Source organism: Sinocyclocheilus anshuiensis, unplaced genomic scaffold, assembly GCF_001515605.1.
Source record: "Sinocyclocheilus anshuiensis isolate Anshui unplaced genomic scaffold, SAMN03320099.WGS_v1.1 scaffold205, whole genome shotgun sequence".
Classification (NCBI taxonomy): domain Eukaryota; kingdom Metazoa; phylum Chordata; class Actinopteri; order Cypriniformes; family Cyprinidae; genus Sinocyclocheilus; species Sinocyclocheilus anshuiensis.
This window is the reverse complement of record NW_015536497.1, coordinates 795496-809094: the sequence shown is the minus strand read 5'-3', so window position 1 is coordinate 809094 and position 13599 is coordinate 795496. Positions and strand designations below refer to the sequence as shown.

Here is a 13599-nt window from a genome sequence, read left to right as displayed (position 1 = left end):
GAGAGAGAGAGAGAGCGCGAGAGAGAGAGAGAGCGAGAGAGAGCGCGAGAGAGCGCGAGCGAGAGAGCGTGAGAGAGCGAGAGAGAGCGCAAGAGAGAGAGAGAGCGAGAGAGAGAGCGCGAGAGAGAGAAAGAGAGAGAGAGAGAGAGAAAGAGAGAGAAATAGAGAGCGAGCGCGAGAGAGCGAGTGAGAGAGAGAGAGAGAGAAAGAGAGAGAGCGAAAGAGAGAGAAAGAGAGAGAGAGCGAGAGAGAGAGAGTGCGAGAGAGCGAGAGAGAGTGCGAGAGAGCGAGAGCGAGAGAGAGAGAGAGAGAGAGAAAGAGAGAGAGAGAGGGGGTCATATCACAAACACATACCAGCTTCATCACTGTGTCTGTCACGCGACTCTGTTCCCCTTTCGGGCTCTGTCTTTACATTTATTTTGAAAGATGAAGCTCCCGAATACATTTCCGACGAGTGCTTGCGGTGTTCGGCCAATCACAATGCACTGGGTCAGCTGGCCAATCAGAGCAGACTGCACTTGTCGGAAGGAGGGACTTTGTAGAAAACTAAGCATTTGAGAGAGGCGGGGCATAGAGGACCTACAATAATGTACAGTATTTGAAAAATAATGTGTTTTTTGAACATTAAAGCATGTCAACATATTCTGTTACACGAAATACACAAAATAATGATCTCTAAAAAAACATCATATGACCCCTTTAAGAGGAATACTGCAGTGTTGGAGTGGGAGCTTTAAGGATTTGCAGGATAAAATGTAAAATATGCAACAATTGTTGTGTCATTTGATTTTCTGTTTTCTGCTTTTAATAGTAGCCAAATGCTAAATGAATAGTTCATTTAAAAAACTAGTTATTTATTCACCCTCATGTTGTTCCAAACCTCTCTTTTAGTGAATAAAGACTTAAATTTTAGTCTGTTTCGCACACAAAACTATCATATGGGTTCACCAGCCTTAAAATATTGGGCACAGAGTCATATGGATCATTTTTATGGTGTTTTTACATCCTTATTTGACCTTGAAAATGTCAGCCCTCTTAAATTGCAACTGCATGGGGAAAAAAAAGAAAGACAGAACCAGAACTTTCTTCCAAATTTTGCACTTTGAGTTTCAGGGAAGAAATTAAGTCATAAGGGTTTGGAACAACATGATGGTGAGAAACCTAAATATTTTACTTCTTTAATGAAAAAGGTTGTAAGGACAAATTTTAGTAATAAAGATCAATTGATATGCAACTGCTCCCACGACAACACAGACTATCCAAATTACTGCAGACAACAAAGATGGTTAAAGAAATGACCAAAATTCAGTTTATCATTATCAATTAGTTCCTGGAGAAATTAGCGGGTTAAAGAGCTTTTCTACAAAAGTGGGAAGGTGTCTGATAATTCCAAAACTTAAAGATGCAATCAATGATATTCATTAATGTCTGCATTCTGAACAAAACACTGAGTGGGTTTGCATGTGCAACAAAACGCTTTCAAAAATCAGTGCTCATTCATAAATGCAAACCTGAAAATTATTTGGTTTAGGTCTTGGCATATTATAGGCTTATTAAACAACTGCTGTAAGATTCTGCATATAAACACACTTATTGACATTAATTTAGAGCACAATATATGGTATCAACCAATATTAGCAATTAATTAAAAATTAATTTTGAATTAATCCATCTAATTTTGTCTGATTATTTATCTGTTGTATTGCAGATGAATTGCAAGGTCCAATATTAAACATTTAATGTCTAATTTTACTTAATATATCTACATTAATTAATCAGTTAATTATGAATTGTTAATTATGAAAATTATCATGTTCAATTATCATGATCTCTATATCGGTGAATAAAAATACTAAAAACAATAACTCTGGCATAAGATGGGGATTTTCATAATTTTACTACTTACAAACAAACAAACGAACAGATTTAGTGTTCATTAATTGCGCACTGGAATGTCTTAAATTACTGACAATTTTTGTCATTTTAAAAGTTCAAATGAAATTACATTTTTAATTCAATCTCAGTCCTTTCCCAGAATAATCACAGACAATTAAAATGTTACTAATTAGTAGGAAACAAACATGATCTGATGGATCACGGACACACAGTACATCTGAGAGTAAAGGATTAGGTGACGAGAAAGAAGGTCAGAAGTCACATTAAAGGTTCCTACTCTTAAAGAGAAGGAACACTGAACATTGCAAAGGACGACACCAGAGAACATTAAAATACTGATGTGGCGTGAAGTTTGTTAGAAAGTGTTACAGTCACTAACTGCACTAGTGACAACTTGCAATTTTGACAAGAACCTGTTTAAATGCCACTTAAAGTATGAGACACTGAACATACAAATCTAAACATCTCAGTAATTATGGCATTAGCTATAACGCAAGGTATGAAGACTGTCTGGCCAAACGTACCTCGAGCGCAGATGAAACACCAGCCTACGTTTACAGGTGAGGAAAAGTGTCCGTTCTTCCTGGAACTGGAGTGGTTGCTACATATGATGATGTGGGATGTTATCGACACACTGCCAGCCGCCACACAACCGTCTCCTGTGTGATACGCCACCGGACAGCGGATACAACGCATCATGCGGCCTAAATGGGGGGGAAAGAAAAAGGAAACTGCTCTGAAATTGCTTCTGTAAAATACAAAGAATAAGTGAATCTTCTATATATCTACCTTTGCCAGCTTTGTGAAGGTCTCTGTCGAGACAGCATGTGGCACAGCTGTGCTGAGGGCAGCGGAGGCCTCTAGTATCAGTAGTGGTGCCAGTGTACTTGCGGGCACAGGTTTCATGGTAATACCGGCCACAACCATTCACTGAGCACCACTTCATATCACCCTCCGCGACCTTGCAGGAGAAACAATGGTGGGAACCTGGAGACAGTGATGGCGACAAACAGATTAGACTTAACAGGAACTTAAAACAGAAAAAAAAATGCTTCAAAAATGCAATTTTCAATGCACTATTAAAGTTCAAATTCTTAGCACAAATAAAATGCATGACAATTTTAACACAAAATAACCCATTTCTTTGAACCTTCTTCACATTAGGTCTAAAATGTAGGATTGCTATGAAACTTTTTTCCACAGAAGTTATCCACTTTATTTTTCCCATAAGAATGGGCGTGACCATTTGTAAATTTTATGGGTCTGGCTTCCGGTCTTATCCACGTCCAGCTATCAGCTCGTTTTGCTGCTTGATATTGCAAATTGGTGTGTCTTACCATATTATCTTAATTATGAACACACTGGTTTATAGTGCGAACAGTTTTACAGTTTTCTGCACGTTGTTATTCTTCATTATTTCCCTACAGCGGCTAATGAACCGGAAGTCTTGCCCATAGGCTTACTTCCGAGTTTAAGAATAAGGTGGATAGGCCATATTTTTCAGTGTTACTGGTGGGCTATATAACTGGTTATAGCTCATAAATCACATGTATTGCTAGTAAAAAATAAATATTTTGGAGAGGAACACCTCTTTAACTCAGTTTATTTAATTCAAATGCCTAACCATTTAGGACCTATAGGATGTAATAATGCTCACCTGTCTTACACTCCTGACACAGGAGTTCTCCCTCTGTTCCACTGTTAGGTCCAATACACTCAGGATGAAACAGCCTGTTACAGTCTCCCTCACAGCTCACCAAAGAATCCCCGAATGTTTCACAGACCTAAGAAATTGTAGAGGAGAACCTCAACAACAGATTGCTATTACACCTGTAAGAGTCAGACAAAATCTAAGCAACTATTAAATATATATAATAGCTCTCTGCTACTTTAGTGTAATATAGTCTATATAAACACTAGTCTCAGACGTCACACCCATGGAACGTTTGCTGAATGTCTGATGCATATGGCACACATAACTGGAAACACTTCAAGAGTTTCGAAGTCGTCACTGGATTGGTTGAATTATACAGAATTTCCGGGAGACATGTGGGTCACGTTCTTTAAAGGGGTCATATGATGCTTTTTTAACGAAAGTCAGAATTCCTCCTCTCCTAGGTTCATGAAACGGTCGTCCATAAAATGCATTGCTGTTCTGTTGTAAGTGATCTTAAAGATTCCTAAATGCATCTACTTTCGGAAGGCCAAATAAAGTGCTTTTGCTTTCGCCTAGAAACACACAGCGTCTCCCTGACATGGCTGCTTCAACACTAACTGCGGTTACTGAAACCACACCTTCTTTCTTTGCGTGCACATTTGGGCGCATTATGCAAATATTTCCACATAGTGAGGTAGATATGTGGGGGCGTGTTAGAACGAGCCGTTTTAGGGGGGTGTGGCAGAGTCTTAACTTTGATAAAGAATATCTCTTTGGTTTTGAGACTTTAGTCTTTGCAACTTCAGGGATCATATCTATTCACGAACAGCTTGTAACACTCCAAAGAGAAAGGAAAACTTGAAATCGCATCATATGACCCCTTTAACGTTCCACCTGGAAACAAACATGTTGTGTTGCCAAATCCCCTCATGGAAGAAGAAAGCCGTCGTGTTTACAACTGTGACGATGAGCGCTTGTCAGGATCAACTAAACGTTGGATTTTCAAAAGCATGTGAAATATGTAAAGTTCGCGGCATAGACTCTTTAAAATATGTCCAAGAGTTTTACACAACGGTCTGTTATTGTGGGGACATTTCCATGCCCTTAAACATGGCACAAAACGAAACGTGATTGGTTGTTTTACCTGTCAATCATATGGCCTCTTGGGTGGGCCAAGATTCCCAGACCTTTTGCCGTCAGTCTGAAGGTCTGGCTACGCGAGACTATATAAACACAGTATTTACAGAGCTTACATGGCAGACAGTGTCCTTTTTTGAGGAACTTCCTCCTTGACGGGACAGGCTGGAGTCCACAGACTGTGCATCAGATCCGTCAGCATCTACTGTAGCTGGACTGTCCGAGCGCTTCCCGAATCCAGTCTACAAGGGATGCAAATGAATGCAAAAATGTGGCTTTACAAGCAGAGTCCATTTGTCATTTGGCTACAAAAACTGAGATATTTCAAATAAACAAATCTGCCATAACAATTGTGTAACCCAATGAGGACTGTATCGCTGAGGTGTCAATCAACAAAAACCTGCTGGTACACTGGCGGTATTTCTGAGTGTAGTCTGACCTGTGGATCATTGAGGCCTCTGGAGTCAGAGTCAGAAGTGTCTCTGTACAGTGAGCTGGCCATCTCCACATCAGTAGATGCCCTGCTGCGTTTCTTCAGTGGTTTACATGAGTCTGATATCTCACTGGCACCTACAGGATTCCAGTAGCATTAAGATACTGATCCATAAATTAATTTACGGGCTTATTAATCATTCAAAACATGACTCAAAAAAATGCCTCTAAAATAAACATTTAAATAAATGTAAAATTCATCTTGCAGTGTCAAGCACCTTTTTGCGACCCTGTTTTGAAATCCATTTGAGGTGCTGCTTCAGCCTGTGAAGAAAAACAAAAAAGGCAATTTTATAAGAAGTTTCTTCACTATTTGACACCTTTGCATAACTTACACATTCATAAAGGCTTGTGTGACTCACTTTAAATATAAACTAGACGTATTACAGTGTTATTTTAGTATTAGGGATGTAACGATTCACTCAACTCACGATTTGAATCGATTCACGATTTTGATTTCCCGATTCTATTTTCTTATGATTTTTTTTTAACAAAATGAGATTGAAGACATTATACAGTAGCCTAAATTAAAAAGTGTCATTTTATTAGACTATTGCTGCACGTTTCTTTGTGAAATTGAAATAACAAAACTAAATTGAAATTTTAAAACAAACCCCAAATCAAACAAGTAAGTTACACAAATAAAAGAAATCTCTTATTATGAACAAACTAAGGATTTGTCTGTGCTCTACCATTTAAAATTAGATGCAACCACTGGATTTGAATCATGATCCAAACAAAGATGCAGCATACATGCAACATGAGTGGTTTTTAATCTAAATTAGACTGTATAATTTCGAAATTTGAAGCAAAAACAGAATGGTCTGACTTTAGTTTTGTGAAACTATACTACATAAAACATATCTGAACGAAATGGCAGACGAGCTGAATGAGACGCAGATTCACTCTCTGACAGCAGGTGGCGCTTATGAACAGCAGCGATACAGCGTTTCCTGGGTTATCGCTGTAAAAGCTTATAAACACTACTTTAATATGCATTGTTCAGAGGCAATTTACTTGGCAGTCAATGGGACAGTCACAAGCCACCCGGTTGTCATCCAAAATATCTTAAATTGTGTTCCGAAGACGAACAAAGCTTTTACGGGTTTGGAACAACATGAGGGGTAAGTGATTAATGACAAAATTTTCATTTTGGGGTGGAGTAACCTTTTAATATGCTGTTCAGAGGCAAGATGAAAAGAAAATACCACATAAACTTTTCTAAAGATAGTCAGTTCCCCTCAGAGATACATTCATATAATTCTACTCCAATTGTATCGCGATTTGTTTAGCATCTCAACCGATGTGAATCGTCACATATTTGAAACGATTTTCGATCGGCTCGCGGTTAATCGTTACATCCCTATTTAGTATTATTGCGATAATATTATACTGTTTATTATTTTAAAGAAGTCATATGATGCTATTTTAAAGATCATTATTTTGTGTAACAGAAGAAGCGCCAGGTTGTCATAGCAAAGTCGGAATTTACCCTTTTTTTTTTCTTTTTTTTTTTAGATAGCCTTTGTGCACTGCCAGCCTTGTACTCTTCTAGGTTCAAAAAACTGTCATCCATAAATGGATGCACAGCGTTGCACAAATTGGAACATCTGGGTTGTGCTGTTCTGTTGTAAATAAATCTTAACCAATGATTCCTAATTGCATCTACTTCTGGAAGGCCAAATAAAGTGCTTTTGCTTTCGCACTGAAACACACAGCGTCTCCCTGACATGGCTGCATCAACACTACTGCTGTTCCTGAAACCACACCTTCTTTCTTTGCGTGCACATTTGGGTGGCATTATGCAAATATTTCCACATAGTGAGGTAGATATGTGGGGGCGTGTTAGAACGAGCCATTTTAGGTAGGCGGGGCTGACTCTTAACTTTTATAAAGAATATCTCTTTGGATTTGAGACTTTAGTCTTTGCAACTTTACAGATCTTCTTTATGCACCAAGAGCTTGTAACACTCCAAAGAGAAAGGAAAACTTGAAATCGCATCATATGACCCCTTTAAATTAGCTTAAATTTTTATATTTCTGTTTTAATTTTAAATGTAGTTATGATAATTTTGTTGCATTTGTCATTTTTATTTATTTATTTTTACAAATTTACAAATGTTTAATATAGTTTTTAATTTTTATTTCAGTTTTAGTTATTTTACCGCATCAAATTAAACTAAATAAAAACGAAATTCAACTAGCTGAAATAAAATGTTTATGGTTTTTATATTTTATTTTATTTAAGTTAAAGTTTATTTTATTTCAAATAATGAAAATGTCTTTTATGGTTTTAGTTAACTACAATAACCCTAATGCATTATGAGGGGGAAAAAAAACGGGAAAATTCACTAAATCATATAACTTTTCTGCTGGTATTTCTGTGCTAAAACCTGCATTTTATTCACAAACCACCTGCAAACAAGGTGTTATCTGTGCTGGTATATCACTGCCACATGTGCATTTATCTGCATCTTAGCTTAGCGGCACCTTCATGTGCAAGTTTGGCCAACTGTAGATTCAAAACATATTATTCTTCACAAGCAAGCATTCAGAACTGGCCCCTAAGATGAGAAATCGTGCTGTGCAAATAACATTTTGCACAAATATATAATAACAGGTTTGCACAGTAATATGATTTGGATAATTCCTTTAGCGAATCCGGTGTTAAAATAATGCAGGAGGTGAATGCAAATAAATGCAGCGGGATTAATTAATTCTTAGTGATTTCTGCCCAGAGAGTGAGCCCACGGTTTGTTGGATTCATCATTATTAAATTACTTAATAGTAGATTTAATATTTTGTTCATGTGCTCTACCTGTTCTTTCTTCACTTTCTTTTTTGGCACTGGTTCCACAGTCTTCTCTGACTCAGAACGGCTTCGCACAGATCGGCGCTGCTGCTTTCTCTCTGATATCACACAGACACAGAGGAGGTTTTCACAGATTAAACTTATACTGCAAAGGACATCTGAATATCGTTGCAAAAGGGAGTTTAACTCTTTTCAATAACTCTGTGTTTGCGCTTATATATACCTGTGGATTGCTCGGCGCTCTCCTGGTCACTCCAGGCTGAGGGAGACGCAGCTCGCTCTTCTTCACTGGAACATGTCTCTGCCTCTGCCTTATCACTGGAGTCCTTTGTGGGATAGATTGACAAACATTAAAAAAAAAAAAAAAAACTACCAACAGCTGCCTGGCAGAAAAGGTGCAATTTCCTCTTAAGCAGCGTGCATGAAGAGAGCGCGCAGAGCCCTAATTTTGGGTTAGCTACAGCTTAGTAATTAACTTTGAGCAGTAAGCTATAATAGCTGAAGATGTACATTAACAGCATTTCAACCAAACTAAATGCATTATAGAGGATAAATAACATTTCACAGCATTTTTGGTGATATTAATTCTACCTAACCAGCAAGTTATATTGCAGCATACCTATTATCTAGTTAGCATACCCTGGTTTAAATGAGCCAGACAGGAAAGTTAGCTAATATTGGGAAATGCGGGTGCAACAGTATACATATTTACAACATAATACTAAATACACTTAGTATAAGTGTACTATTTACACAGGGATGCAAATAGCATCCAGTGTTATTTTAGTATTTTTGTTCCATTGTAGTATTTATTACTATTTAAAAAAAAAAGAAAAGTACTTTTGTTGTGCTGAACATTTTTTATAGTTTTCCCAAGTTTCTTCTAATGTTATTTTTTCAGCTCCATTTCAATTAACAAAAATGAATGTTACCACTAACAACACATCTGTATATGCCGATATAAAAACAAGATATCAATTTAAGCAGTAGTACATTTAAGCAAATGTAATTAAATACATTTTAGCAATCTCCATTTGATCAATTTCATTAGACAATTTTATTTCAATGCATAGTGAGTCACTTGTGGGCAACTACATTTTTGATCTGAGAAATTGTAGCTATTAAAATGTATTTTTGAAATGATTTCAGAGTTTCTTTACAAAATGAGAGTGATCGATGCTGCCATTACATGATTTACAATACCACACTCCCTTATGTTCATACAATTTTTTTCACTTTTACCTCAGGTGACTGAACCTGATCGCTGTGCCTCTCCTCACTCTCCGTCTTCTTAGGTAAGTCCAGCTTTTGCTTTGGGAGCTGCCAGTCGCATTTGATGATCTCCACATTGAGTTTCTTCATAGTAATGGAGAGTGGGAGGAGCTTGCGGGCTGCGGCTGTCTTCCAGGGTGTCCTGACTGGAGGTGGGGAGGGTTCCTTCGGGTGGGGGTCAGGTTTCGCAGGGCTGCGGGGTTGCTCTCGGTCCATATCATCCTCTCCCTGATCGGGAGATGATGTTTCCCCACTACTATTAACGCTGCACTGCCTCCGTGGCTGCTGGCGACGAGGTATGGGCTCTTCTTTCACTCCGGTACTGCCTTTAGAGCGTCTCTGCTTGCGTTCGGGATGGTTTTTACCGGTCGCCCTAGGTGGGGACACAGTGTCGGCAGCAGGAGCAGCAGAACTGGGTTCCTTGTCAATGTAGATGAAGGTGTAGTTCTCATTGCGTTCTTCTCGTGTCATCTGCAGAGCGGCTTCTGCGTGACCCACACCCACTTCCCACTGGGCACGCTCCTTCTGGGACTGAGGCTTCAGCAACTTTAAAATAAATAAACCATAGAATAAGTACCCAGAAATGTCCACAGAAAGAAGGTCAACAAATTTGCAGGGGTACAGGATACCTTTTGTTTCTCAGTTGGGTTGGTTGCTTTCCGGAGTGTTTCTGCTTGCAACTCATCGAACTGGCTCTCACCCTTGTACACCACAATTCTCTTCTCATGGATCCAGGCCCTCTCAGGGACACTCCCAAAGAACTGCACGTGGTATTCCTTAACACCTACCAGGAACCATGGAAGCATGTTATTAGAAACATAAATTTGAAGCAAGCTAGTAGAATTAACAACTAGAGGCTGGAATCCACAACCCTACTTTTTCCCAAATTGTTCACCGATTTAGGTGAGTTGAGGTTAGTTGCCGAAAATCAGAGCCATTCTGCAAATTTTAGGCAATTGAAGACAGATTTTCAGACTACTGATTCCAAACATGAACAAGAACATATGAACAGATTGTTTTCATTTGTCCACCAGAATGGCGGACTACTAGCAACGACTTTTTGCATGGATTTGAAGTGTTCAAAATAATTTGAAAGTCTGGTAGTGTGTAATTCTCAGTCATTTAGTGTATGATGGCCAGTTTGCCCTCTATAAATATTTTCAAAGCCAAAAGGTGTGTGACTAGTGCCTAGAGTTTTAAAATCTGTTCTGTTGTGTAGAGTATTCCAGCCATTAACATATGTACTTGTAGTAGATGAATTACCTCTTTTATTAAGACGTATATTAACATTTGACTGAGGGTCTGATGACACCATGCACGGCCACCAAGGATACGTCCCAACCTTAGCCCACACCAAGTCACCGATCTCATACTCTTGACCAGAGCCAGTGCTAGTGATGACTGAAGGAAAGTGCTTTTCAACCTAAACAAGAACACAAGATGGTCTTGGATGAACAGGAACTGTAAGATCAGAACTCATCAAGCAGAAAGTGGTTTCTTCTGAAGTGAAAAGGACTATAAACATGTCAAGAATATTAAACTCACTTTCTGTTCCTTCAGTTCTGCTTTGGGGCTTCTGAGGGTTAATGAAGGTTGCTCTTCTCTGAATGCAACATGACCTTCGTTGGGTTGTGCGGAGTTGTGAACCACCCCTGAGCGCTCCTCCACGCCTTTGCATGGCTGCTGGCTCTCCTCTTCTTGACCAGCACCATGTCTGCTGCTTCTCTTTTTCCTCTTTTCCTTCTTCTGCTCGTGTCTTCTCCTGGAAGGCTCACCGGCCTGAAACTCTTGCAGCAGATCCCCGCACAGTGAGGACTCGAACAGCTCCCTGCCGTTCTGGTAGGTCTTAATGATCTTTATTTTGATCTCTGGGGAGCTGGTCTTTTTAGGAGTGGTGGTGGATTGCGCAACGGGGTTGGAGACGGTGCTTTCTTGAGGTGACAGGAGGGGCGGTGAAGAGGGCAAGAGCAATGGAGGAGGGGGTGGCAAGACTTGAGGCATTAGGTGAGAGGCAGGAGGCGGGTGATGGTGGTGAGGTAACAGTGGTGGGTTATGTGGATGGTGTTGGTGTTGCTGCTGCAGATGGTGGTGATGGTGAGGAGGATGATGAGGCTGGTGGTGATGATGGGGATGAGGTGGAGGTGAGATGTGGCTTGGAGGCTTCTCCTGGACCACTGGTGGTCTCAATACTGTACCCTCACCAAGCAACAACCCGTGATCCCCATAGTTTCGTATGGCTCCGTAGCCATTAGCTGAGCCATTGGGGAACTGTGAGTACAAGGCAAACTTGGCCTGTTGCTCATAGGTACCTACACCTGTCGGGTAGCCGTTTGTAATGACTGGGAGGTCTTCAGCAGGGTAAGGAAAGCCTGACTCCAAAGGAGACTCAAAGTTTTGCTGTCCTCCATCATCTCCTGGGTCACTGATGGCTTCATAGACATCCTCCTGTCTGATGTTAGCGGAGTCAATAAGCTGAGGGGGTTGCTGAATTGTGTTTCCCATGATCCCTTGCATGAAAGAGAAGGAGAAATCCATTGTTCTGCTCCAGCATCCTTAAGTTTCCCTTTTTCTTACAGGGCCTGCTGAGATATTGAGGGACAACAGAGTGTGTTTATGACACATAATAAATGCCTCCTAATTTTATCACATTCGTGAAACATTGCCCTTGGCAAAAAAAATGTTTAATAACCTTATTTGTATAAAAATCAACAAAATGGGTCAAAAATGTGTGGGTATTGCAATGCACAAATGAGTTTGTGAGGGTATTAGGCTGCTTTTTGCAAATCTCCCTCCCAGGGGATAAATAAAGTGTACTCCACTACAAGGTTATGTCAACTTTCCCTGACTCTTGAGAGGAAACTTCATGCAAAATTTAGATTGAAATTTCGCAGCCTTGTTGGATGGCATATTTAGCCAGAATCAAACATGTCCATGTCCATTTTCCTAATTTAACATCCCCTCTACTTCTTATATTTGACAACGATGCATGCTTTACCCTTTATTTTATTAAATAATCTTTTGAATTTTGAGTTTCTCTCACTTTAATTATAAGTATGGCTATGCCAGATGTTCAAGAAAAGAAGTTATTTGCCATCAGAGCAGTGTTAATTTGGTCTATTTTGCCTGTCCAGTAAGAAAGGATTTAAAACAAGCCGTTAAAGAATTTCATTTAGCACATGAACCACATCACTCAATGCCACAGAACAATAAACGACTGCTTCTAAACTGAAACATCGTTTCATGTCAAAGAAACAAACCTGCAAAGACCAGCAGCTGGCTAATGTTAGCCTGCTAGCCTTTTCTGGATAACAAAACAGACCCGATATAATCATATTGTCACGTGTAAACACAAACGACTTAACGAAAATACTATATGGGCCACGAATAAACAAAATTACGATTTGGTGTAGTTAAAAACAGATCCTGTTTCCCCAACAGCCTTGTAAAGCGGACCCGTGTAATGTCGCTGCATTAACGTTATATGAAAGGCGGCGTTAGCGGATGTGCTAGTGTGTGTAACTTACATGGGGAAAACACCAACACACGCACTTCTAAGGTTTATCACCAGGGAATTTTCCAAAGAGACAGTTTGTTTCTAAATTGTATGTTTCTTGGTAGATTGAATCACGCGGAGAACCTTACAAACTGAAGAATTGAATGCGAACATGCCAACATGGCTGCCCGTGCCCCTTTAAATCAAATTGGCCAGATTACATTTCCATCAGGAAACGGTGTGATGAAAACCACTGCTTTATTGTTATCAAAAACAGAAATACATGCAGCGCCTGTTTGGATTCTGCGCGATATTACGAAGCGAAGCATCGAAACAACGGTAGAATAAAAGCGTCTGTACCTACAGCGTGTTCCATTCTAAACAAATACACCAAATAAACTGGATTCCTGCTGCAGTTAACATAAATATATCAACACAAAGACATATGACTCCACGTTTCTGTTAGATCTAATCCGTTGTTTGGAAAAGAAATGGGGCTACATCAGTCGTATGCCGATCCCCATGATAGGATGTGTGGCTGTGGAATCGGGAGAGGCCCCGTTTTTTTTTTTTGCGGGATGCTCCTGCAGACCCAGGGAAATGTGGCTCCCATATATTTTATTATAGCCGTCTCCCTCCCTCTAGCTGTAACAAAAGCCCTTCTGCTTAAGGCCTGTGTCTCAGCCCCAAAATAACCCCCCCCCCATTGGCTGTGCTGCATGATGTGAGGGGCATGTTGGGACGAGTAGTTTTTTTCTTCTTCTTATAATTACAACATAATTACAACAATATTATTGCTTGTCAGTAAAACATAATATGTGATCAATGTATTACAGAGAG

The 13599-nt window shown here is 39.6% G+C and overlaps 1 protein-coding gene across 4 annotated transcripts in view; it reads right to left on the bottom strand.

Moving 5' to 3' along the window:
- Positions 1-13398, bottom strand: part of LOC107687514 (histone-lysine N-methyltransferase NSD3-like) — a 22182-nt gene extending 8784 nt beyond the window's left edge. For 2 of the 4 annotated variants that reach the window (XM_016484883.1, XM_016484906.1), the window contains exons 1-13: positions 13120-13398; positions 10812-11848; positions 10530-10689; positions 9896-10050; positions 9237-9812; positions 8218-8320; positions 8001-8092; positions 5401-5446; positions 5130-5260; positions 4807-4932; positions 3554-3680; positions 2686-2883; positions 2421-2600 (exon numbers count right to left, since the gene is read on the bottom strand). In XM_016484883.1, the coding sequence (XP_016340369.1) occupies positions 2421-2600; positions 2686-2883; positions 3554-3680; positions 4807-4932; positions 5130-5260; positions 5401-5446; positions 8001-8092; positions 8218-8320; positions 9237-9812; positions 9896-10050; positions 10530-10689; positions 10812-11801 (2884 nt within the window). In that variant the 5' untranslated portion in view covers positions 11802-11848; positions 13120-13398. Of the gene's footprint in view, positions 1-2420; positions 2601-2685; positions 2884-3553; positions 3681-4806; positions 4933-5129; positions 5261-5400; positions 5447-8000; positions 8093-8217; positions 8321-9236; positions 9813-9895; positions 10051-10529; positions 10690-10811; positions 11849-12523; positions 12709-13119 lie in introns of those variants that run through there. The other 2 variants (XM_016484889.1, XM_016484898.1) reach the window with 2 other exon arrangements.
- Between the last annotated feature and the right edge of the window lie 201 nt (positions 13399-13599).